This window comes from Cricetulus griseus, chromosome 3 (genome assembly GCF_003668045.3).
Source record: "Cricetulus griseus strain 17A/GY chromosome 3, alternate assembly CriGri-PICRH-1.0, whole genome shotgun sequence".
Taxonomy (NCBI): Eukaryota; Metazoa; Chordata; class Mammalia; order Rodentia; family Cricetidae; genus Cricetulus; species Cricetulus griseus.
This window is the reverse complement of record NC_048596.1, coordinates 266,727,403-266,752,540: the sequence shown is the minus strand read 5'-3', so window position 1 is coordinate 266,752,540 and position 25,138 is coordinate 266,727,403. Positions and strand designations below refer to the sequence as shown.

Here is a 25,138-nt window from a genome sequence, read left to right as displayed (position 1 = left end):
TCTGCGGGTTCTGGACTCGGTTCTCACCCCCGGGCGGGGCCTACAGGAGTGGAGCTCGGACGTCGTCTCCGGGGCGTGGCCTGTCCATATTGGGCGGGGTCTTCGCCCCCGAGGCGGGGCCTACGCGTCCTTGCACTGCCCCGGGTTTTTGCAGGCAGAAGGGCCGGCTAGGGTCTGAGGAAAGCGGCTGGGCAGAGCCGAGGTAAGATCCCAGCGGGCGAGAAAGGCGGTGGTTTAGCTAAGACTGTGTGAGCCTGTTACAGTGTGTGAAAAGCGTGGGCGACGGCTACCCGCGTCCTGAAAAGGGGCTTCGGGAAGCGCCGCAAAACCTGGGAAGAGATCAGGATGCAAATGCTGCGAGTCCATTGTATTAAGTATCCCCCCGTGCTTAGGTGCTTAGAGGTGTGTTTCAGATAACACATGTCCAAGTGTAAAATACTTCCCAGAGCCACACTGGAGCTCTGTGGACTTCAGTGAAGTTACTTTGTAGTTTTAACAAAATTTAAAAGTAACACTAAAGCAGAAGCCAGGCGTTATGTTGTAACTCAGCAGGGGAGAACTGAGGCAGGAGGAACTAACTCAGCGAGTTAGAGATCAGCCCGGACTACATAGTGAATTCCAGACAGACCTCTGTTTAAAATAAAATAAAATAAAAATCCTAAAGCAGAAACAAGTGTTTTTTAGGTGTGGAGGACTTGGACCAATGGGCATACCGGGAAGTGAATGTTTACGAGAGGAAACTATTGTGAATTCCTCTTTACTCATACTCGTACTTTGCACTTTGTGTTCAGAATTTTATTTCTCCAGAAATGAACAGTGAACACCACATTGAGGCGCTGTTACTACAGCTAAGTGATTGTATTCATGACACTTTCAGTCCCAGATTCACCGGTGAGAGGGAAAGAGCTGGGAAGGATAAAGATTACGCTTTATTCTGTGTTCAGAAGAGCCCTTCTTTCTGAGGGCAACTTTGGGTACCATAGTTTCTGATGGTAGAAAAAAGAGATGGGAAAAGAGAGCAATTCTCTTGCTTTTTCTGTATCTACAATAATCCCACACTTCCTGCTGACCTTTCACAATTCTGGGCTTTGCCCCGGGACATCAGGGCCTGGTAAAGGCCTGTTGTTAGTAATATTTGCTGTGAAGTGCATTTCTCTGCCCAGAGTTAATGGGTGTCCTTTAATCCTAAACACAGAATCTAAATCATGCAACAAAAGGACATTTCCTTAAATTGCTGTTTTTGTGACATGTCTGCTGTTTCACAAATAAAAGCATTGCATTCATGTTATATGATCACCAGTGATTTAAAGGACAGGTCAGAATTCTGGAAAGTTTTTTTTTACATCGTTTTATTTATTTTACTTTATGTGAATGAACGAATGTTTTACCTGTGTGCCGTTAGACACATGCATACACGCCTGCTAGATGGATTGGAACTGGGGTTACAGACCATCATGAGACACCATGCAGTTTCTGGGAATTGTACCTTTGAAAGAACAACAAGTGCTCTTAACCACTGAACCATCTCTCTAGCCCCAGAATTGTGGTATTTTATTGCTCCTAATATTGGAAAGGCAGGCATCTTCTCACATAGTCAATGTGCAACTGCAGGTACACAAAGCCCCTATCCCTTTGGTTCCCTTCTTGTGCATGCTCTCATGCAAATGGGAGCAGGGATATAACTCAGTGGCATAGTACTTGTCTGGAATGTATGAACCCATAGGTTCAATCTTCTGTGCCCTTCCAAAAGCTATGAGAAAGTTACTTGAAAATACACACTTACAATGCAGAGATAATACATTGAATCCATGTATATATATTTTTCTCCCTCCTGAAGTCCTATCATATGTTAGCATTTTTTAAATGAAGCAACCGTAATAAAGGAAGGACAGGTAAGGACCCAGAAAGCAGAGGACTTCTGGTAAAGGACTTCACAGGTCCAACAAGCTGAATTCTGATCTAGCCATGGAGCCAACCAATGGATGACTATTGGCAGTTCAGAATCCCTGAACCCTCCTACTTTAACAATATACTCCCAGAAGTGGGAGAAGGAGTAAAATTAGGGCATTGGTTGGTTGAGTTTCTGGTTCAGAAGAGGGTAAAATCGCAGGCTCTTTTTGTTACCTTATTACAGCCAGGTTTCTACTCCTCATTACATCTGCAAGCTTGTAGGGTGGGGTGTAGGTTGTTCTCTAAAGACATCTTGCCTGATATATAACAATGAAGTGTTCTTAGTCCTAGACTCACTGAAATCTAATTTTTGGTATGGTTTATTGGATGTTGAAAATTGGGGTTTTTTTTGGCTGGTTTTGGTTTTTTGTTTGTTTTGATACAAGGTCTCACTGTAGCCCTGACTAGCCTAGAACTCACTATGTAAACCAGACTGGCCTTGAACTCAGAGAGCCTCTTGCTTCTGCCTCCCTAGTGCTAGGATTAAAGATATATGCCACTATGCCTATCTTGTTTGCTTTTGAAACAGGGTCCTGCTATGTAGCTTGGCTGGCCTGGAATCCACTATGTAGACCAAGCTGGCCTGGAATTTGCAACAATCCTCTTGCCTCTGTCTCCCAAGTATTGGGGGCATATGACACCACTCCTGGCTTTGATGTGCTATATTTTTAAAAAGCAAAGGTAAAAGGGTTTTATATAGTTCATCAATAGAATCACAGTTCCTGAATGACATCATGGCAATTTTTTTTTTTTTTTTTTTTTTTTTTTTTTTTGCATTTAGGCACTGGAGACAGCAGCCTCTGAGACAAAATAGTTGCCTACAAACTATGGATGCTACAACTCCACTTGATGTGAAAGAGCACTTTGACGCTGAAGTGCAGAAGAACCGGGTACTAAGCCTGGAAGAATGGGAAAGTAAATGGGTGACCCGAAACATTGGATTTCACCAGGAACAAGGACATCAGTAAGACATGTTTGGTCTCTGACAAAGAAATGGTTTATCAGAAATTGACTGAGGTAGGGTGGTGCCACGGTGTGTGCCTCAGTGTAGAGAACTTTGTTAGCATGCAGGACCCTCTTGGTTTGATCTGCAGCACTGAACAAAATTGGGCATGGTGGTGTATGCCTGTAATAGCATTTGAGAAATGGGAGCAGGAGGATCAGAAGTTGAAGCTACATATGTGAGTTTGAGGCCAGTGCTTGTTTCCATGAGACTTTGTCTCAGGAAGAAAAGAAAATGAAAGGGAAAAAGAAAGAAACTGACTTTAAAAGTTAAATATACAAATATACATTTTGGATTTATTTTCACTGTAATCACCTCATGTTATGCAGCCTCTCAAGAAATCAGAAAGCATCCATAGCATGTCATACTGTAATTAGCAGTGCACTTTTTCCTTTCATTGTATATGCTATGACTAACGGATGATGACATCTTCGATTAATGAAATGCATCTTTTTAAAAACCACCCGTGCTTTGGTTATGTTGCTTATCCATGCAGCAAATGCTAAAGCAGCATTTAAGCTTCTGTTTCCAAATGTTCAAAAGCAAGGGTGAGGGCCAGCAAACTGGCTCAGCAGAGGAAGCCACTTGCCACCAACCCCAACAACCAGTATCTGTTCCTAAGTGCCACAGGATCGAAAGTGATAACTGACTCTTGGAAGTTGTTCTCTGACCTTCAGACATGTGCCATGACACAGATGTACACACACACACACACACACACTAAATTAATTTAATTAAAATTTAAAGAGTTAAACATCGACCCCAGATGCTGTCTGGGAGGCCAGTACAGGACTGATCCAGACCCCTGAACATGGATGACAATGAGGAGGCCTCTGCACTCTAGGGGACCCCTGGTGGTGGATTAGTATTTTTCCCTGGTGTAAGAAGGGACTTTGAGAGCCCAGCCCACGTGAAGGGATGCACTCTTGGCCTGAACACATGGGAAAGGGCCTAGGCCTAACCCAGGATGATTTGGTGGACTTTGCAGAGCCCCTGTGGAGGGCCCTACCCTCCCTGGGGAGTGGAGGGTGGATGGGGTGGGGGGTAGGTCAGGGTGGGGTAGGAGGGGTGTGGGTAAGGGAAGGGAGAGGGAGAGGGAGAAGGGATTGACATGTGAAACAAGCTTGTTCCTGATTTGAACTAATTAAAAAAATGTAAAGAGTTAAGCTCACTGAAGAGGCTGTTCTGTGAAGTATTGAAAACGTGTATGTCCAGAGAGCACCTTCTTAGCGTCACTTTCGACACAACAAAAATAAGAGTATAAATGTGATGAAGAGGACAGACTTTTCCAAATGTATCACTCAAGGAAGCACAAGAAGTTACTTCCCGTTCATGAAAACTCAGGTTGTTAGTCATATTTAATACTAAGTAGCTATGTAATGAAACAAGTTCCTTAGCTGCCCTGTTTCTTTAAGTGTAAACTGGAGGTTGTAATAAGTAACATCACATTCTCGTTACATTTTTCAGTGCATTGAGATACTGCATGAGAAGTTCTTAGTCTCATCAATTCTACTCCCCGCTCCTTTGCATTGGGCTGGTTAAAACAAGCATTGTGGAAACTTTATTTTTCTCCCCAGGCTATTAAAGAAGCATTTGGACACATTTCTTAAAGGCCAGAGTGGACTGAGAGTGTTATTCCCCCTCTGTGGAAAAGCGGTTGAGATGAAATGGTAAGGATTAACTAGTTGTAGCAGAGTAGTAATTGGGGTGAATATTTAACAGGTTAAACATGTATAGGTTAAAAACAAGCAACACATTCTCAGAATGAAGTGTGGCAGGACACACCCATAAAAGTAGTTGGGAGGTGGCAGCAAGAGGACCAGGAATCCAAAGCCAGCCTTGGCTACATGGAAGTTCAAGGGCTGCTGGGCTAGGTGAGACCCTGTCTCAAGAAGCCAGTTCAACAAACATACAAAGATCAACAACAAAATCCCATCCCCAAATACAAGAGTGTCTTTATTTTTAAGCAGACTCCGTGATAGTTATAGAATTAGAGATACTATTTCCAAGCAACAGGAGTGCAAACTGAGTCAGGCATGACCTTGTCTTTCTGAATTTTGTTTCCTAGGCCAAAAAAAGAAAGAAAAAAAAGTTTGGGGGGCCTGAGGGTTTAGTACAGTTGGTAGAGCACTTGCCTAGCAGGCATGAGACCTTGGGTATTCCATCCCCGACATTGCTTAAAACAAGGGTGGTGGTATATACCTATGATGTTGGCAATTAGGGGTAAATTAATTTGGAACCAACAATAAGGGGACACTAGCCTCCTTTTTCATATCTCCTGGATCTTTGTATGTGATTTAATGTCTATAGTAGCTTAGAAATTTCAATAGCTATGGATGTTTGAAATGGAAGGCAACAGAAAAACACAAACTGTAATAAAGCTTTCAGCAAGGCAGTGTTTATAGTCCAGAGTTCAGCTCAACTCTCCCTTTCTCTCACAAACAAATAGGACTTTTCATTTTTGTGAGTCACTGTTATAAAAACCAGTGGTAGGGAGAGTAACTCTTGTAAGCAGTCCTCTACAGAAATATTTCACTCTAGTTAGCAAGTCACCATTACTACAGGGTTACCTTGAGTCACAACCCCAGAAATTGTTTTTTTGCACAAAACACTGCAGTCATGGTAATGCATAGCCACAAACACATCCTCCAAGATGTGTATTTGCTTAAAAACATAAATGTTGAGAACTTCTTTCTATCATTAGGCTGGAAAGAACAAAAGATTGGTGGAAAAGGTTAGTAAATAGACTTACTTTAAAATCATCTTGCCCCCCCCCACCATGTAAATACCAGTGATCTACCCACAAAACATGCATTCAGATTTTATTCTCCAGTAGAGGGAGTAAAATTTTTGCAGCCCACACTGTCTCAACTTGTAGCTAAGAGCATATATTAAATGGCTGTCATATTAAATGGGGCGAGACAAATGGCTTTGTAGTTAAGAGTACTTGCTGTTCTTTCAGAGGACTCATGTCCAATTTCCAGCACCCATATCAGGTGGCTCACAACCACCAGTAACACCTTCTGGCCTCTGTGGGCACACACTCACACACACATACACACATATACACACCATACATACAGAAACATACATATAAATAAAATGAACTCACAGAGATCCACCTGCCTCTGTCTCCTGAGTGCTGGGACTAAAGGCATGTGCCACCAACGCCTGGCTCAAATAAAATTTTTAAATGGCTGTTATAACCTGAGATTCAAGTGTGGCCATGAAATTAAGAATTACATTTCTTATTAGACCATGCTTTAATGGGCTCTCACCAAAGGAGACAGTGACTTTGCAAACTGCCTATGAGAAAACAGTTCTATAAACAGAAATGATAATTCTGTGGCTGGAGCAGAGATTTTAGGCAACATTATTGAAACTGTATAGCTAGCTAGCTTGGGGTTATTAGATATTTTGGGGGTCTCAATCCATTTGCAACAAAGAAAAATTGAGGTTTGGGGATGTAATTCAGTGGGAGAATCCTTGCCTAGAATCCAAAGGCTCAGGCTTCATTCCCCAAATCTGCAAAACAATAAAAATTGAAATAATAGCTACTGTAATTGCATGTAAGTTATCATATTAGAGAAATTTTCACTTGTATAACTGACCTATGTATGTATAGGTATTGGGCATGAGCAGATGAACTAACTAGGAATGGGGCCAAAAAGTGTTAAAATGAAATAGGAAAGTTATTTTAGGGAATCACTTTTGCCTTATTTGTATTCTAGGCAATGCTGTATGTGTGGACTGGGAAATAAAATACATGGATAACTCCTTTGCATATATTTTGGAACTTCAAAGACATGTATGAAAAATGAAAGAAATAGTCTCTATATGCTAGAGTACAAATTCTCTGGGCAGTATGAAAGACAAGTTATTGGTGCATTTCCTTTTAGAACTATAAATAGCCAGTGCTCTGCCCAAGTTGGGAACATGCACTCTTGTGTAGATAATAGGCACAGACCATCTTGTTCTTGTCTGGAAATGTGCCTTCCATTCACAGTTAATATATGAGAGGATGGTTGGAACATCGTGTGACATTCTCCTTTGGTCACCTGTGGTTTGTCTGCACAAGATGTCAGCTAAAAGCCAACCTCTGCCATAGTGAGTTAAGCTGCATCTGAACAGACTAAATCCACGTGTGTTGCTCAAACAGTGCCCTGCTACAACAGTTTAGTCCTGGGCCCAGTCTTCCCTCTGTACACTTAGTGTTAGAAGCTGCCCGTTCAGTTTCCCTCATCCCATCACCTCACAGCAATTCAAACAGAACATTTTCAGACACCCACCTTCTGAAACTGACTCCAGGACTCCATCAGAAGGCAGTGCCCCATTTTACTATTTATCCAGTTGTAACACTGACAGGTCTCTGTGTGTGTGTGTGTGTGTGTGTGTGTGTGTGTGTGTGTGTGTGTTTACTTATATGTGCAGATACACCTGTGTACAATCCAAAGTCCACACGAGGCATTTTCTGTTACGATAAATCTTTCTGCCAAAAGCCGCCTGAGCCCCACTGCCACAGGTGAGCTTTATACCAGCCGCCCGCCTGAGTTAGGCCCAAGTGAATACACAGAAACTTGTATTAGGTTCAAAGCTACTTAGCCAATGACTAGGATTCTCATCTGTTAGCTCAGTCTTAACTATCATAAACCTATATATTTTATAAGACTTATCTTATCGGACACCTTATTGGCGTCCCTCCTTGCCGGTGGATCACATTGTGCTGCTGGAGGAGGAGCAAGGGGAAAAAGGGACCCTTCCTGTTTCTCCTTCGCTTAAATCTGAGTCTCCTTGCTATGTCACTTCCTGCCTGGATCACCACTTCTCTATTACATTTCCCAGAATCCTCTTTGACTCCTAGTCCCGTCTAACTTGCTGTCTCATTGGCCAGACAGTATTTTATTTAACAATCAATAAGATAAACATACACAGTACATTCCCCATCAATCTTCCTTTATTGATCTCCACCTTATTTTTAAAGACAGGATCTCTCACTGAACCTGGAGTCTGCTGACAGGCCAGCCCCAGAGATCCTCTTGTCTCTGCCTGTCAGCACTGGCATTGCAGGTACAGGCTGCCATGCCTGGCTCTCTCCATGGATCCTAGGGATCTGAACTCAGGTCCTCATGCTTCTGTAGCAAGCACTTTACCCATTGAACCCTTGCCTCATTCCTAGTTTTTGGCTTTGTTGTGTTTTTTAAAGATTTAAATATCTGTTGGCTGGTGTGTACACATGAGTGCTATTGGCCTTGAAGGTCAGGAAAGGGCATCAGATCCCCGGGAGCTGGAGTTACAGGCCATTGTGAGTCACCTGATACAGGTGCTGGGAACTGACCTTGGGTCTTCTTGCAAGAGCAGCAAGTGCTCTTAGCCACTGTGTTATTTCCCCAGCCCCCTTGTGGGTCTTTGAGACAGGGTCTCCTGTAGCTGAAACTAGTCTCAAACTCGTTATATAGCTGTGGCTGACCTTGAACTCCTGATCCTCTTGCCTCCATTTCTCAAGTGCTGGGATTACAAGCCTGTGCCCCCATGCCCAGCTCACAAAGGTTTTCACATTGTTTATTAACCCTCACTTTGCCATCAGCCTTGTGATTTCTGTGCATAACTCTGCTTAGCACGGTAACATTTAGCTAAGCTTGTATTGCATTATAGCAGAAATGACTAGTTTTTATGTAGTTTGATATAAATTCATTTCTTTGTCTAAATATTTGTGTACCTGCTATTGTTTTCTTTCTGAGTAAGATTTCTGCTACTGTTTAAGATCCTCAAAAATCTGTATCTATACAGCCTATTAAGAAAAGTTACCTATTTGGATATGGTAATAAGATTCATTTTCCCAATCATGCTTATTGTTAATAATGGAAATTATAGGATTGTCACCAAAAATGCACAAATTACCTCAAGTTGGCATTCTAATATGGCAACTACTAGTCACATGTGGCAAGTTTTAAAAATTCATTTAAATGATATTTTTTCCAATTTTGAAACAAAGTCTTGCTGTATAGTCCAGTGTGGGCTCAGATTCAAGATCTTCAGCCTTCTCAGTACTGGAGTTGGTGGTATAACATCATGCCAGACTTGCCTATTTAAATATAAGCCAAATAAAAATTTTAAATTATTTCTATGGGACTGGCCACATCCTAGATGCATAATAGCCACTGTGGCCAGGGGCTCTGTTTGCTACAGAACAGAGATGGGCATATCCATCATCACAGAGAATGGATCAGTAGCCCGTGCTGATTTGGAGGACTGACAAGCATTTCCTCTAGCCAGACACATTTATAGGAATGCCTGGGAAGCTATGAATCCCTTCAAATTAAGGAAAAGATACAGAGTTGTTTTCTTTTGTTATTTCCTTTCTTCTGGTGATACATTTTCAGCACAGGACCTCAGGCACAGCAGGGACACTGGTTACTGTTCCCAACCAGAGGGGCTGCGTGTTCACTGTGGTTTTTATCCGGTGCTGTATGTGAAGCAGAGCTGAAATGGAACTGTGTTTTTCTGCAGGTTTGCAGAGCGGGGCCACACTGTAGTTGGTGTAGAGATCAGTGAAATTGGGATTCGGGAATTTTTCGCAGAGCAGAATCTTCCATATACAGAGGAACCATTCAATGAAATCCCTGGCGCCAAAGTGTTTAAGGTTTGTATCCATTGTGGTAACTAATTATTCCCATGCCTTGACAGAAAATGACTTTTTCCCCCCATGAGTACTTAAGATGTTAAACAAATGTCAATTGGCTGTTCTTTTCCACTGATCACATACATGTTATCTACTGTGGTGAGCTGCAGCTTTGGTTTCATCGTACGGATGGCAGCTCAGCACTCAGAGGGTGGAGCCAGGAGGATCATGACTTCAAGGCTAGGCTAGGCTACAGAGTGAGACTTTTGTCTCAAAGCAAATGATGATAGATAAATAGTAAAGATAAATGATAGAATAGGGCTAAACATATAGATGATAGTTCGATACATAGATGATAATAATAGCTAAATTGATATTAGGAATAGATATATAGATGTTAGAATATATATATTCATATCTCTCACGGTGCACAGGGAGAGGTTAAAGTATAGTTTGTGGGAGTCAGTTCTCTCCTTCCATCATGTAGGGCCAGGGATTAAACCCATGTTGTCAGGCTTGGCTTCAGCCGTACTCTCTGAGCCATCTGGCTGGCTCCCATCCAGGTTTTAAAAGAAAACATGGTACAGTTAAACTCCAATAAAGTTATTATGTTTAGTGTGCATTCCTTCTATCTCCTTGGCTTTGTCTGAGCCCTGTTTTCCTTTCTTTGACCATTTGAAAATTTCCTAGCTAAGAATGAAAAATGTTTTATATTGTTTCATTACAGAGTTCTTCAGGGAATATTTCACTGTACTGCTGCAGCATTTTTGATCTTCCCAGGTAGGACTGAGTGCTCTGTCTGCACTGTCACATGAGTGTATGAGTGAGTGTGGGTGTGACTGTGTAATCCCTTTGCACCATTGTGTGAATATGTGTGTTCCAGAGAGTGAATGAGTGTGTGTATGTAAATGTGAGTGTGTGAGTATGAAAGAGTGAATGTGTGTGAAAGTGTGAGTGGGATGTGTAAGTATGTGTGTAAATGTGTGTGAGCACACGTGTGTGTGTGAACGTTAGCGTGTTTATCTGTGTGACTGAGTGCTCTATCTGTGCCATTTTGTATGTGAGTGTGAGTATATGTTTGGGTGTGTGCATGCTGTGGCATGAGTGGATGAAAGGGGACAACCTTAGATGCCAGTCCTTGTCTACCACCTGTTTGAGACAGGATTTCATGGCCACTGTGTACTCCAGATTAGCCGGCCTTCACACTTGTGGGGATTCTCCTGACTCCACCTCCCATCTCCCCATAGGAGCACTGGTATTACAGCCATGTCTTGCTTTTACATGGGTTCTGGCTGTCCGAACTCATGTCCTTGTGCTTCTGTGGTAAGTGCTTTACCCACTGAGCCATCCATTTGTTCCTTTAAAAAGGGATGGTGGCACACGTCTAACACAGTGCTTAAACAGGCAGATCTCTGTGAGTTGGAGGCCAACCTGGTCTAGATAGCAAGTTCCAGGCCAGCCAGGGCTGTATGGTGACATGCTGCCTTAAAAATAAGTGTGGGGGCAGGTGGCCATGGTCCAGCAGGATGGCTCAGAGGGTAAAGATGCTTGTCATACAAGCCTGATGACCTAAGTTCAGTTCCCAAAACCCATGGTAGAAGGAGAGAAGTAACTCCTGAACATTGTCCTCTGACCTTCGAATGCACACCTTAGTATGTGTGTGCTTGCGTGTGTGTGAACACACAAACACACACACACACACACACACACACACACATACACACACACACACACCACAAAATAATATTAATAGTAACAATGAGGGTAGGCCTTGTTAGGCAATGCTGGGGTGGGGTGTGGGATCTGTTCACCACTCCTGTTCACTTATGCAGCAATGAGAATTATTGTCCTGCAGTTGTTCTTACTAAAGCTCCATCTTTCCACTTCATGGGGATAGCTCCCAAACTTTCAAAATCATTATGACAATCTGGAGCAGGTAAAGGTGGGGAGAGGAAGACGGAGTCTTCTCCCTGACACCTGAGCCTGTAACCAAACGAATTACAAGGTTCAGGAGGCAATATAGTAACTGACAGAGCCTGATGCATGAGCTGGGGGCAGGAAGCAGAGTTGTCACTCACTGCCTGTTGTGGGATATTTGTACACTGTGTGAAGATGTATTGCTCTGGTCGGTGTAATAAAAAGCTAAATGGCCATTAGCTAAGCAGGAGGTATAGGTGGGACTTCAAGGCAGAGAGAGAACTCTGGGAAGAAGAAAGGCAGAGTCACCAGCGAGACCTAGAAAGGAAACAGGAGGTGCCAGATGGAAGAGCGCTAATACCACATGGCAGAATGTAAATTAATACAAATGAGTTAATTTAAGTTATAGGAGCTGGTTGAGACAAGCCTAAGCTTTCATAATAAATAATAAGTTTCCATGTCTTTATTTGTGAGCTGATGGCTGACGAAAAAAGCTTGCTACAACTGCCCTCTGCCCTCCCTCCTTTCCCCAGTCACAGAAAAACGAGGAGGTCTCTGCAGGAGTTAGAAGGGACAGTCCCCATACTGGGTCAGTACACCCCTCTAAAGTCTATAAAGAAAAGCCAACATGAGACCCTGATACCTTGATGATAGGTGAGGTCCCAACACGTCCTCTGGGGAACACTAGATCTCTTGTTTGAGATTTGACCTTTCTTCAGACAAAATGTAATAGCCTTTTCCCTCTCTTTTGAGCAGAGCAAATATTGGCAAGTTTGACAGGATTTGGGATAGAGGGTCATTAGTGGCCATCAATCCAGGTGACCGTGAGCGGTGAGTTGGTTTTTTCAGTTGCTTTGATTTTCTTGTTGTTTATCTGGGTTTGAGGAAAGCTGGAGTATGTATGACCAGTGGTTTGGCCACTTTGCAAACTCTGTCGCCTTGACCAAAGTGCTGTAGTTCTCTAAGTCCCAGTTTACTGCTCTGCAACCTGAGACTATTTCTGCTAGCACCATCACTGTTGCTGACAGCTGTTGGGACTCTTGTCCTGTGCCAGGCATTGTTTGGAATATTCAGTGTGTGCTAACACATTCAACTAGCCTGACAGCCCTATGACATAGATGCTATTTTGATTCCAATTCTCATTTGCACATGAGAAATTTAAGGTCGAAGAGCTATGTCCCAAGTCAGACAGCTAGCACATGGCAGTTGAGAGTCTAACCTGCCGAGTTTGGTCAGAGCTCCACATCACATGACCTCAGGAGTTGTGGGAATTGAAAGAAAAGAAATCTGTCAGCCAGGTGTGGCAGCACTCAACTGTAATCCCTGCACTTGGGAGTCTGAGATGAACCTGGGCCATAATGAGACCCTGAGACTATGTCTCCTAAATAAAAGAGTAATGAAATCTGAGAAATGTGTCATTAACTTCAAAGAACTATAAAATACTGACTGTTGTTACAAAAGCACTTGTTGATACTTTGGGTGATCATGTTTATACCTGGCCTTACTAGAAAGTAAAATTAAGAACCCATGTATAAATAATGCCACACATGTGTCTCCTTGAATTTGGCAGGTTATATACTGAATTACTCATTACACAGAGGCAGTCTCTTCACACATGGCCACAAAGTTCAAACTCCATGTCAGTAATACATTAAATCAGCCAGGCAGTGGTGGCGCACACCTTTAGTCCCATCACTCGGAAGGCAGAGGCAGGCAGATCTCTGTGAGTTCGAGACCAGCCTGGTCCACAAGAGCTAGTTCCAGGACAGCCTCCAAAGCCACAGAGAGACCCTGTCTCAAAATCCTCCTCCCCCCAGAAAAAATCAGTTGTTTTATTTGTAAGACTATTACCAGACCTAATCATTGAAAATTGTAACATTCCACACCAGAAATATACATAATTTCTTTTCTTCACTGATAATTCTGTCTCTCTCTCTTCACTCTCCTCCTCTCATTTTTCCTACCTACATCCCGCCCCACCCTGCATCCTCATCCGTGTTTTTCTCTGCAATGCTTGCTCCTGAATGACCAGGTGAATTCTGTTCCTTACATTCAGATTCCCAGTAGCCATTCATTGTGTTCCCATTGGATTCTTAGATGTAAGCTTTGCGAGGTGCTGGGAAGGTGGGCGTGGTGGCTTTTGCTGTGACAGCTCTTCTGTCACCCAGCTCTTCCAGACACCCACCTCACACTCGAGTGCATGCTCCGCATCCCACACATGGTGTTTGCCCTTCATCCTCTCCAAGCATCACCGCAAACTCCTGCATCTTCATAACACCCTGTGTTTGTGGGGCACACTCAGTTCTGCAGAAGGCATGTTTGTAGCAATTCCCTGCGCCCTCTCCAGGATGTTCCCTGTTTCTTTGGGGTTAGTCCCTCCATGGGTTTGGGTTTGCTCTATAAAAATCCACAGGCTGTCAGGGGGAGAGCAGGATGTTGAGTTCAGACCCAAGGGAAAGCAGTCCACTGGGCTCCGCTGTTCCATCAATATTGGACTTGATTCACATTTAGTGCAGGTAAGGTCTCTGTAATCACTGTGACTAAAGGCAGAAAGACAGGTTGTGTGTCAGGCAAGACAAACGCACTGTTTCTTGCCTTTGCTCCTCTGTCCTTGCAGCATCACGTCCTCTGTCCTTAGCTGCAAAGGTCACCCTAGTGAACTCTGACCCTCTTTGTTCATGGCTAACAAGGCAAGTGACACTCAAGGGGAAGCTTCCTTAGGGAATCAAGTTTTAGCTTGGCCAGAGAGTCATCCTGTTCTCCTGCTCTATCTCTTCCTGCCCCACCCTCTCTCTGCATGTGTGTGTCTATGGTCACAGGTAAACACACTCAAGAGCATGTTGGATATTGTTATCAGAATTAATTTCTTTTTTTTATGCTTTTTATTTATTTATTATGTATACAACATTCTGCTTCCATGTATATCTGCACACCAGAAGAAGGCACCAGATCTCATTACAGATGGTTGCGAGCCACCATGTGGTTGCTGGGATTGAACTCAGGACCTCTGGAAGAGCAGTCAGTGCTCTTAACCTCTGAGCCATCTCTCCAGCCCAGAATTAATTTCTTTGAGATTTTAAATTCTTTTGCATTTGTGTGGATGTGCACGTACACGTGTATATGTGTATGCACACATGGTAGATGGCCATGGAGGTCAGAAGAAGGCATTAGATACCCTGGAGCTGAAGATGCAGGCGGTTGTGACCAACCAATGTGAGCAGTTTGTGCTCTCACTGAGCATCTCTCCAGCCTTGCTTTCTGATTTTTTTTTTTTTTTTTTTTTTTTATTGATTGAAAGTTCACATTCCAAGGGAATTGATGGCTGTGAGTTCCAGGAGACATGGCTGAGTCACTCTGATGGATCACTATCCTAGGGACAAGTTTCATCTCACCACTTCTTAAAAACAAGAGTCACACTAGCTGTGGCGGCTCACACCTGTAATCCTAGCACTTAAGAGGCTCAGGTAGGAGGATTGCTATCAATCTGATGCCAGCCTAAACTACATGGTGAGTTCCTGGCCAGTCTGGATTATAGACTACATTGTGGGTGGGGGTGTCAGAAAGTTAAAAAGTGAAGGATTCTGATCAAAAGATTACTTTATTCTTTCTTTTTGTATTTTTACTTTTTTAATTTTGAAGCTAGTCTCAGGTATCCTCAAACTCATATGTACCCCAGGCTGACCTGGAATTTCAGGTGCTCCTGCCTCAGCCTCCCAGCTGCTACGATTGTGGGTATGGATCGCCCATAGCATGCTTCTGCCATTCTCTTCCACCACATCTGCCTCACTGACAAGACTCGGCATCACTCAGCACGAATGCTGAATGCCGCAGCTTTGACCATAACAACCATGGCTGACCTTCAGTCCCTCTCTCTAATTACTTGGCGTGTAAGTGGAGCCATCAGCCTAGTGCTTTATCATAGTCACAACCACTTCTGAGCCAACACATGGCTGGAAAGCTGTGTCACTCAGTCTTTGGGGCACCCACTAACAGGCCATCCACAGAACTGGTCGTTAATGCCGTATTTATAGAACTTTGATTGTCTGTCACCTCAAACTTACCTGCAAGCTAGTCTCACCTCTCTGTCAAACCAGATGAAAGGGATTCTGCTCTGTCCCTCCTCATATGTATGCCTCTAGGGATGTCCTAGTCACGTGGGATACTTGTTAACCATCCCAGCCCAACAGCAAACCTACTGAGTCAGTCTGTGGGCGGAACTCAAGCTTTATCTTTCCTTCTAACATGCGCCTTGATGTTTCTGATACCCATCCTGCCCTGGGAGCCCCTACCCCTGAGCACACAGTAGACCAGTGATCCTTCAAGAAGCATTCCGACAAGGTCAACCAGGCCCCTTAGGACCCTATCAGCTTCTGTGTGTCCTGTGGTGTCTTCATGTCTGACCTACCCTGGGAGAAGGGTGCAACTTCATTCTTCTCTTTACCATTTCCCAGCTTTGGAAATGACATAATTTGTCCAGCACCCATGTCAGCAGGCTGACCATTGCCCATAACTCCAGCTCCAGGGGGCTCAGAGCCTCCTGCCTCCCTGGACACCAGCGCTCATGTGAACATACACCCTTCCCCAAACAGACACAAAATTATACATAATTAAAATAACAAATCTTTAAAAGAAGAACCCCTGCATAGCTGCATGTATGTGGTGGTACACAGACATCCTCCATGCAGATAAAACATCCACACATGTCTAAAACAATAGTGCAAAAGCCCATGTTCCCACCCTCAGCGTGCCATAAACGTATGTGGTGTTGCATGGCTATAATCCCAGCACTTAGGAAGTGGAGGCAGGAGGATCAGAAGTTCAAGGTCAACCTTGGCTACATAGTGAATGTAGTGGGGACGCAAAGACCAGACCATCTGATCCACTGTTCTGTTGCTGTGACAAGACACCATGAGTGAGGCAGCTTATAAAAGAAAGCGTTTAATTGGGGGCTGCCTTACAGCTTCAGAGGCTTAGTCTGTGACCATCATGGTGAGGAGCATAGCAGCAGGTAGACAGGCATAGCACTGGAGCAGTAGCTGAGAGCTCACATCCTGATCTGCAGAAAGAGAGAGGGAGAGAGAGAGAGAGAGAGGACCTACCTGTGCCTGGAATGGAACCTCAAAGCCCATCCCCCATGACACACCTCCTCCAACAAGGCCACACCTCCTAATGCTTCCCAAATAATTCCACCAACTGGGGACAAGTATTCAAATCCGTGAGTCCATGGTGGGGAGACATTCTCATTCAAACCACCACACAGGTTTATATGGTTACTAGAAGAATTTCACTGCAGATAGTAATATATAGTAAATGCTGGCTTCCTTCATTGCCTCTGTCTGTATAGAGAAAAGAAACATACTTTTTTGTGTTCTTTCTAGCTATGCAGATATAATACTGTCTCTACTGAGAAAAGGGTTTCAATACCTTGTGGCTATCCTTTCTTATGATCCAACAAAACATGCAGGTAACGTGTGTTTTTGTTTGTTTGTTTGCCTACTTTCCTGGTTTAATTCTATGTACATGTGAGGATCACTTTTTCCCATCTTATCTCATAGGCTGTGCACTGCTTATATGCATGAAGATAATTCTGGGCCAGTGAGAACAGTATACCTTTGTGCTCTTCCATACTGCCTATGTTCTCTTAGTCCTTTCCTGTTTTGCTCGTCAGTCATAGTTCAAACTGTAGAAGGGGGAAATGGATGATCCTAATGTAAAGAGGTATCTCAAGAGCCCTAGAGTAGAAGGAAGAAATGTGGTTGCCCTGCTATGGGCATTGTGTGGCTAGAAAGAGAAGGACACCCCAGAGGGACCTGTCAATGGGCTCCACTCTGATCTTTGATATGGAATATTCAGAAGTCAGGTGGGGGTGTGGCAGGGATGTTGCTCAGTTGGTCCAGTGCTTGCCTAGCATGCAGGAAGACTCTGATCCCTAGCACTTTGTAAACCATATATGGCAATGCATGTCTGTAATCTCAGTACTTAGGAGATAGAGGCAGGGAGTCCCAAGTTCAAAGTCATCCTTAGCTACATAGTTAGTTTGAGGCCAGCCTGAACTACTTAAGACCCTGTCTTTCACACACACACACACACTAGAAAGGCATGCTATATCCTTACCTCTCTGGATTCCTGAGTAGTTTATAAAATAAGTATCCATAGCATCACTGAGAGGTGAACCCCAAGAATTTGTTTGTTTTCTGAATTAGAGTTGGAATGATAAACTATTGTTCACCATCCTTCTTTTTCCTTAGGTCCACCATTTTATGTTCCAGATGCTGAACTTAAAAGGTTATTTGGTAAGTTAAAATTCCTTTTTTATATGTATACGTGTGTGTGTGTGTGTGTGTGTGTGTGTGTGTGAGAGAGAGAGAGAGAGAGAGAGAGAGAGAGAGAGAGAGAGAGAGAGAGAGAGGTGGTGGTGGTCACAGGACAAACTTGCAGAAAGTCAGTTCTCTCCTTCCATTGTGTGGGTTTGGAGGATTGACTCAAGTTATCAGGCAGGTGGCGGTGGCAGGCACCCTACCGTGTGTGTGTGTGTGTGTGTGTGTGTGTGTGTGTGTGTGTGTGTGTTTGAGATAGCATTTCTTTGTGTAGCTCTGGCTGTCCTAGAACTCACACTATAGACCAGGCTGGCCTTGAACTCACAGAGATCCACCTGCCTCTACCTCCTGAGTGCTAGGATTAAAGGAATGGTGTGCTTTTTTAAAAAGATGTATTTTTATTATTTTAATTATATATATGCATGTATATGTGTCTGTATGGGTATATGCACATGTATTTAGAGGCCAGAGACATCAGAGCCCAGGAATTGGAGGAATAGGCAGTTGTGATAACTTGGGTCTTCTGCCAGAGAGGTAATTGCTTTAACTGCTAAGCTGTCTCCCAGCCCCAATTATGTTCTTTTAAAATAAAGTCAGTAATTCAAGCATGGTGGACACAACTGTAATCCCAGATCTCAGGTAACTGAATCAAGAGAAAAGAAAGTTCCAGGCCAGTCTGAATCTGGACCAAAGAGAAAAGCCTGTCTGAAAAATAGAATTAAATAAAAATAAACCAAGAAAGAAAACAGTTAACTGTGCAGTTGCTAGTGATCTATTAGTACATGCAATTAAAGTATATACAAGTTATAGAAGACTGTTTTATCCTAGAAAAGGGACAAGTTTCCATAAGGTGCCTTTTTAATCCATGTGCTTTATAAAAAAAAAAAAAAAGACACCACCTGTAGTGCTAGTATTTGGGAGACAGGTGTTGGAGGACCAAGGCCATCCTTAGCTACATAATGAATTCAAGGCCAGCTTAGTTTACAAGAGGCCCAAGTCTCAGAAAACAGGAGGGGGAGGACTGGGAAGATAACATAGTCTGTGAAGTGCCTGGCATGCAAGATGAAGAATTTCTATTGGATCCCAGCACCCACATGAAAGCCAGGGCTGGTCGCTCATGACTGTGACCCTAGCAGCTGCAGTGAAGGGGGCACAGGAAGATTCCAGAGCTGGCCCGTTATGAGCTCTGGGATTAGTGAGAGATCCTGTCTAAAAGATAGAGAGTTGTAACATGAAAAATAATGTATCACCACAGAGAGTGATACATAAGATGCCAACCATTAGCCTCTGTACACACACACACACACACACACACACACACACACACACACACACACACACACACACACACACACACACACACACACACACACACACACACGGTGAAGATTTTTAGCCACAGACTCCTCGAGAGCATTTCTAGAGCATCCCAGATGTCCTTCACAATGTTCTAACTTGTTACTTTCTTACTTCAGGTTCAAAATGCAGCATCCGCTGCCTTGAGGAGGTTGATGCTTTTGAAGAAAGACATAAAGCCTGGGGAATTGGCTCCCTTTTTGAGAAATTGTATCTCCTTACAGAAAAGTAAAAAAGTCTGGTGGTGATGGAGCACCCTTTACTCCCAGCACTTGGGAGGCAGGGCCAGGAGGATCTCTGTGAGTTCGAGACCAGCCTGATGTACACAGAAAGTTCCAGGGCTACACAGAGAAAATCTGTCTTAGAAAAACGGAACAAAATAAAAACAGTCAATCCCTGTATGAGTTTCTAAAACAATTAAAAATTATGTTCAGGCTTGAAAATATAATCACTTAAATTTTTCTTATGCAACATACATATCTTTGCTCATAACTTTTTAAATGAAATTACATATTAAAATGTTACAAGTCAGTCCTTTGAAGAATGTGTGATTGGTAGCCAAACATTAAATACCATGTGTCTTTTTCATAGTCAGCATGCATTTCTTCTATGACTAAAAAAACAAAAATACAATGGTTGTTACTTTAAACAATAAATAACAAAAAATAGTATGTATGAGAATTAGAATCACTGAGAAGATGTGTGATTTTAATGGGACTTGGGGTAGTCTACATTGTATTTTAAGCTATACTTTACTATAAATCTTAATCTACTTAGGTACTGGGACCCCTCTTCTCTTGCTTTTCCCCTTGTATAATTTTATATTTAGCAGAATTAAGAAACAAAAAAATTTAAACCAATCTATATGAAGAAAGGTTTTTTTTTTTCCTGCAAACTGTAAGAATAAAACCTGTAAGAAATATTTTTTCCGAGTCTGGCAAATTTGTTTCTTTTAATTTAGTGTTACTTAGATGAGTGATTCAAGGCTGTTTTTGTTTTGTTTTGTTTTGTTTTGTTTTTTGTTTTTTTGTGAAAGTTTAGGCTCAGAATTTGTCAGTTTTTATTAACAATCACATTTTGTTTAATCAGATGTCAATCTGTAACTCCACACCTCCTAACATCTAAGTGGTTTATATTGTTAACTCATGTTAATACAGTAACGTGTATTTTTAAAACAGGTTATTTTGTATATATGGAAATATTTGTGCATATACTAAAGTAATGGTTGTTATTGGGAACACCATTAATACTGATGAAAGCTGAGTGTATTCTCCCTAGAGATTATCTTTTACAAATTAAACTTGGGACTAGAGAGAAGGCTTAGTGGTTGAGAGCACTTGCTGCTCTTCCAGAGGACAGGGGTTTGGTTCCCGGCATCCACATGGTGGTTCACTGCTGTCTATAATTACCTCCAGGGGACACAACACCTGGCCATAGTTAGGCACCAGCCGTGCATGTAGTACAAACTATACATGCAGGCAAAATACTCAGCACATAGAAAATATATTTTAAATACTAAAGTTGGTGTAAAGTCCTTTAATGTTCAATGTTGACTTCATGTCCTCTCCAACATCATTAAAGATGCTTCCTTGGATATCTTCTGGTACTGACCTATTCAAGTATCCTGATCAGAGTTGCTTCTCTGAAACCTGCCTCAGTCTACAGAGTGAACTTCTAGAGGCCATGACCATCTGACCTCACCGTTGTAGCCTGTTGAACAGTGTTGGACCACTACCTGGGCCAATCCAATTCTCTTTAGAGATTTTTTTAAGCTCAACTCTGGAAAGACATGTTAGTTGCTCAGAGGGCAAAAATGAATGGGTACAGCAGGATCTCTCAAGTTGTTATGGCTATCACAGAGATGAGAAGTGGAGACACAAACAGTAGAGGGGCCACCAGTGTTCTGGTCCTCCATTTTACCCTTCCAGAAGCCCTGATGCCCAGCCTAAGGAAAAAGTCTCATGTTGTATGATAGACTCCTCTGCTCATGCAGTAGCTAGAATTGTTTCCATATCTCAAACCTAGAGAGTCTTACACGATACAAGTGAGGTAACTTTATGTCATCAATTAGTGTAAAATATGTCCTCACTGGGGGTGTCCTGAATTTAAAAGCCTTGAGATTTAAAACACACTCCATATACATACATTGTTGCAGGGGTTGAATTATTCTTGGGATTTTCCAAAAATGCCTTTTATATAAGTTTGTAGTTTAAATAATAGACTGGGCTGAGTCTTTGTCCCCTGCATGGTGATTGGCTAATGCTCTCTCTGCACACATGAATACACAGACATGGACTTAGCAGGTACAGATGGGAGGAGACAAAAAAAAAAAAAGTGTGCCCTAGTTTGTATGGTTGAATGAGGAAATGTAGGCAGAGTTTCTCTGTGTCCCAGCAGTCAGCTCTGTCCTGCAAGCCAACTCCCAGATAGCCACACTGAGACTTATTATTAATTATAAGTGCTCAGCCGATAGCTTAGGCTTGATACTAACTCTTATAATTTAAATTAACCCACATATCTATGCTCTACCATGCAGTGGTACTTTTATCTCAGCACAACATCTCTTCTTCTGCATCTGGCTGGCTACTCCCTGACTCCACCCTTCTTCCCAGAATTTACTTTGCCCTGAAAATCCTGCCCAGCTATTGCCTGGTTAGGTTTTGTTTTGTTTTTCTATTAACAAAGAGAGCAGCACATCTTCACAGTGTAGAGAAGGCTTATTCCACATCCAGGAAAGAACACACAAAGGAATACAGCCACATATTACACTGACTGGCTGGTGATTAGTCCTGGAAGGGACTCATGGTCAGGACCACAGAAGGTGGCCTGGAAATACTTCAAGAGAGCTCTCCAATGCTGGGGAACTAACTTATGGTTGAATGGAAACTAGCCTGCAGAGACAGTTTGTACATTCACTGCCATGATACATTGATGGTTGTTGTTTTATTTCATAAAGGAAGCAATTGCCGATGTGTGTTTATGCATGTATGTTAGGCTTTGGATGTGAACCGTCCATCACAGTATGAACACTTGGTCTCCACCTGATGGCACTGTTTTGGAAGGTTTAAACCTTTAAGAGGTGGGGCTAGCTGAAAGAAGTAGATCACTAGGGGCAGGTTTTAATGGTTTATAGCCAGGCCTGGTTCTGGCCCTGGTTCTCTGTGTTTCCTTTTTGTGCCAGTGAAGAGTCAAACGCAGAATATTCCAGCGGCCTCTGTCCAAGTCCTCCACCATGTCTTCCCCACCATAATGGACTGTAGTCTTTCAAACTGTGGCCAAAACAGACTTCCCCCTTTTCTTCCTTAAGTTATTTGTGTCTAGTATTTGGTCACAACAATAAGAAAAGTAACTAGGGCTTGTACGTGTGTTTATGTGTGTGTACTTATGTGCACCAGACTAGAAACTGGTGGATTCCACGGGGTGAAGGCAAACTATGAAGTTGATGATTACCAAGAACTGTAAACTGTGAAAGACTCAAATCTTGGTGTTTTTTTCCCCATGTCTGAAGCTTAAAGCCTTGAATAATTGAGAAAACCAAATGCCATATTAAATCAAATGCCATACTTTTAATTTACTATTTTGGACCTGGCATACAAACACCTGTGATCCCTGCACTGGGGGGGTAGAGGCAGGAGGACCATGAGCTCAAGGTCAGTCTCAGCCCCATAACCAGAATGAACGCAACTTGAGCTACATGAGACCCTGTCTCAAACAAACCAAAACAAAATTCTAACTCATTGTTAGGTGCTTGATAATAAACCCCTGGAGTAGATTGTGTGTCCCATGATGCAAAGCTGCCCAGCTTGGGGCTAATATGCTAATGGTGTAATACTCCTGGTGGCCTCACAGAGGCAGCAAAGGTCTGAGAAGGCAGAAAAGGTAGGCTTAGCAGGGAGCAGGCAGTTGGATATTTCTGGGGGACACAAGCTTGGTTATAGTCAGCAGAACTGGGGTAGAGCTAGACACAAGTAAGTGATTCAGTGAGGTTTGCCTGGGAAGTGCTTTCAAAAGGTAACATCTCATAGCAAGACCAGGTCTGCATTTGTCAGGGCTGCATGTGGGAGCCACCAGTCACATGCTAGCTTGTGAACTCGGTGGACTGTGAGTATAAAACACAGCAGATATTACTTAGCACATAAAATGAGTACAAAATATCTCTTTCATGCTTTTGAGTAATTACAAGTCCAAATGATGGATTAAAGTATACAACTAAATTAATTTCATTTTCTTTTAACTTTAAAAATTGGAGTTACAAGGAAATTATTTTAAAATGTGGGTTTCATTATATTTCTGTTGGACAAGACTGGTTCTAAAAACAGCTCAGTTTTTGTATCCTGAATGCATTTCCCGATTTAAAAATTATTTCTGGGGAGCTGGAGAGGGCTCAACAGTGAGAAGCAATTGTGGCCCTAGCAGAAGACCTGGGTTCGATTGCCGGTTCCCACATAGTGACTCACAGCCATCCATAACTTCAGTCCTAGGGCACCAGGCATGCATGTGGTACATATACATAATGTGGAGAAAACACTTATACATATAAAATAAACATTTTCATTACTTCCAAGGGGCTGGAGAGATTGCTCAATAGTTGAACACACTCGTTGCTCAGTCCTGAGGCCCTGCATTTAGATCCCACCACCCCCACATCAAGTGGCTTACAACTGCCTACAATTTCAGCTTCCAGATAGCTAACACCCTCTTCTGGACTCCAAGGACTCACACACAGATACGTGCGCGCGCATGCGCGCGCGCGCACGCGCGCACACACACACACACACACACACACGCGCGCGCGCGCACACACACACACACACACACACACACACACACAAATAAAAATATTTTTAAAAGTAGTATTTCTACCAGATATGGTTTAGTTGGTTTCTTACTTAGACTGGACATGCACTCTGAAACCATAGCGTCAGCTTGTTTATTCTGGTCTAATTTCAATCTCTGAGATATGTAACTCTTGATAAAACATTTTTCTTTGCCAGTGTCAGCAAAGGACTGAGTTCTCTATTTTCTTGGAAGTCTATGGAACAAGAGCGTGAGCAATCATGATCCCGACCTGTAAAGGAGCAGGGATAATAAACTAAATACAGAGATCTGAACATCATAATGGATCCTGAAGATTATAGTGACCATAACTTTAAGGTTGTTCCAAGATATGTCGATCGTCTTTACTTTCAAGTTTTCCATTTTTAAATATTTCTTATAATCATTTATATGCATGTATGTTTGTGCAAGCACATGGAGACCAGAAGGGGACACTGGAATTCCTGGAGCTGGAGTTACAGGTGGCTGTGAACCACCCAATGTGGGTGCTGGGAACTGAACTCATGTCCTCTAGAAGAGCAGCAAGTTTTCTTTACCACAGAGCCATCTCTTCAGTCCCTTTACTTTCCATCTTACCTGAGTCTGGAAGACACTGAAGGAATCACTGGCCTAAACTTACCTATACACTCACAATCCCCTTCACAGCTCTCTGCAACCCAGCCCTCACCCGGGACCATTAGGCCTTTGGCAAGGAGACTCAACCATTTGTCATATAGAACCATATATTTGATGATCAGTGCCAGATAGTGAGAGGTCCTGTAGTCAAACTGCCTGGCTTCCAATCATTGCCAAGCCTGTTCTTCATCCAAGCCACTCCCATTGCCCACGAGGCTTGAATAAAACAATGCATGAAACCACTTCAAAGAATACAGCTATTAACTAACAGTTTTGTTGTTGTTGTTGCTTGTTTGTTTGCTTGAGACAGGTTCTCACTACAAAGCTCTGTCTGGCCTGGAACTCACTATATAGACCACCATCCGAGGCAACTAACAGCTTTTAAATATTCCTTCCAAACAAACCCATTTCACTTGTATTCTTTTGTTTGTTTTGGGTTTTTGTTTGTTTGTTTGTTTGTTTTGGGTTTTTTGGCGGGGTTATGGGAGGATTGAGACACTGTATGTAGCCTAGGCTGGCCTCTAA

General features: G+C 42.8%; 1 protein-coding gene across 1 annotated transcript; it reads left to right on the top strand.

The window, feature by feature from the left end:
- The first annotated feature begins 56 nt into the window (after positions 1-56).
- Positions 57-20,086, top strand: Tpmt (thiopurine S-methyltransferase). Its single transcript, XM_027409994.2, has 9 exons — positions 57-202; positions 2,732-2,914; positions 4,531-4,623; positions 9,461-9,593; positions 10,300-10,352; positions 12,246-12,320; positions 16,868-16,953; positions 17,738-17,782; positions 19,282-20,086. The coding sequence occupies exons 2-9, from the start codon at positions 2,778-2,780 to the stop codon at positions 19,392-19,394; spliced, it is 735 nt and encodes a 244-aa protein (XP_027265795.1). The 5' UTR covers positions 57-202; positions 2,732-2,777; the 3' UTR covers positions 19,395-20,086.
- The last annotated feature ends 5,052 nt before the right edge of the window (positions 20,087-25,138 follow it).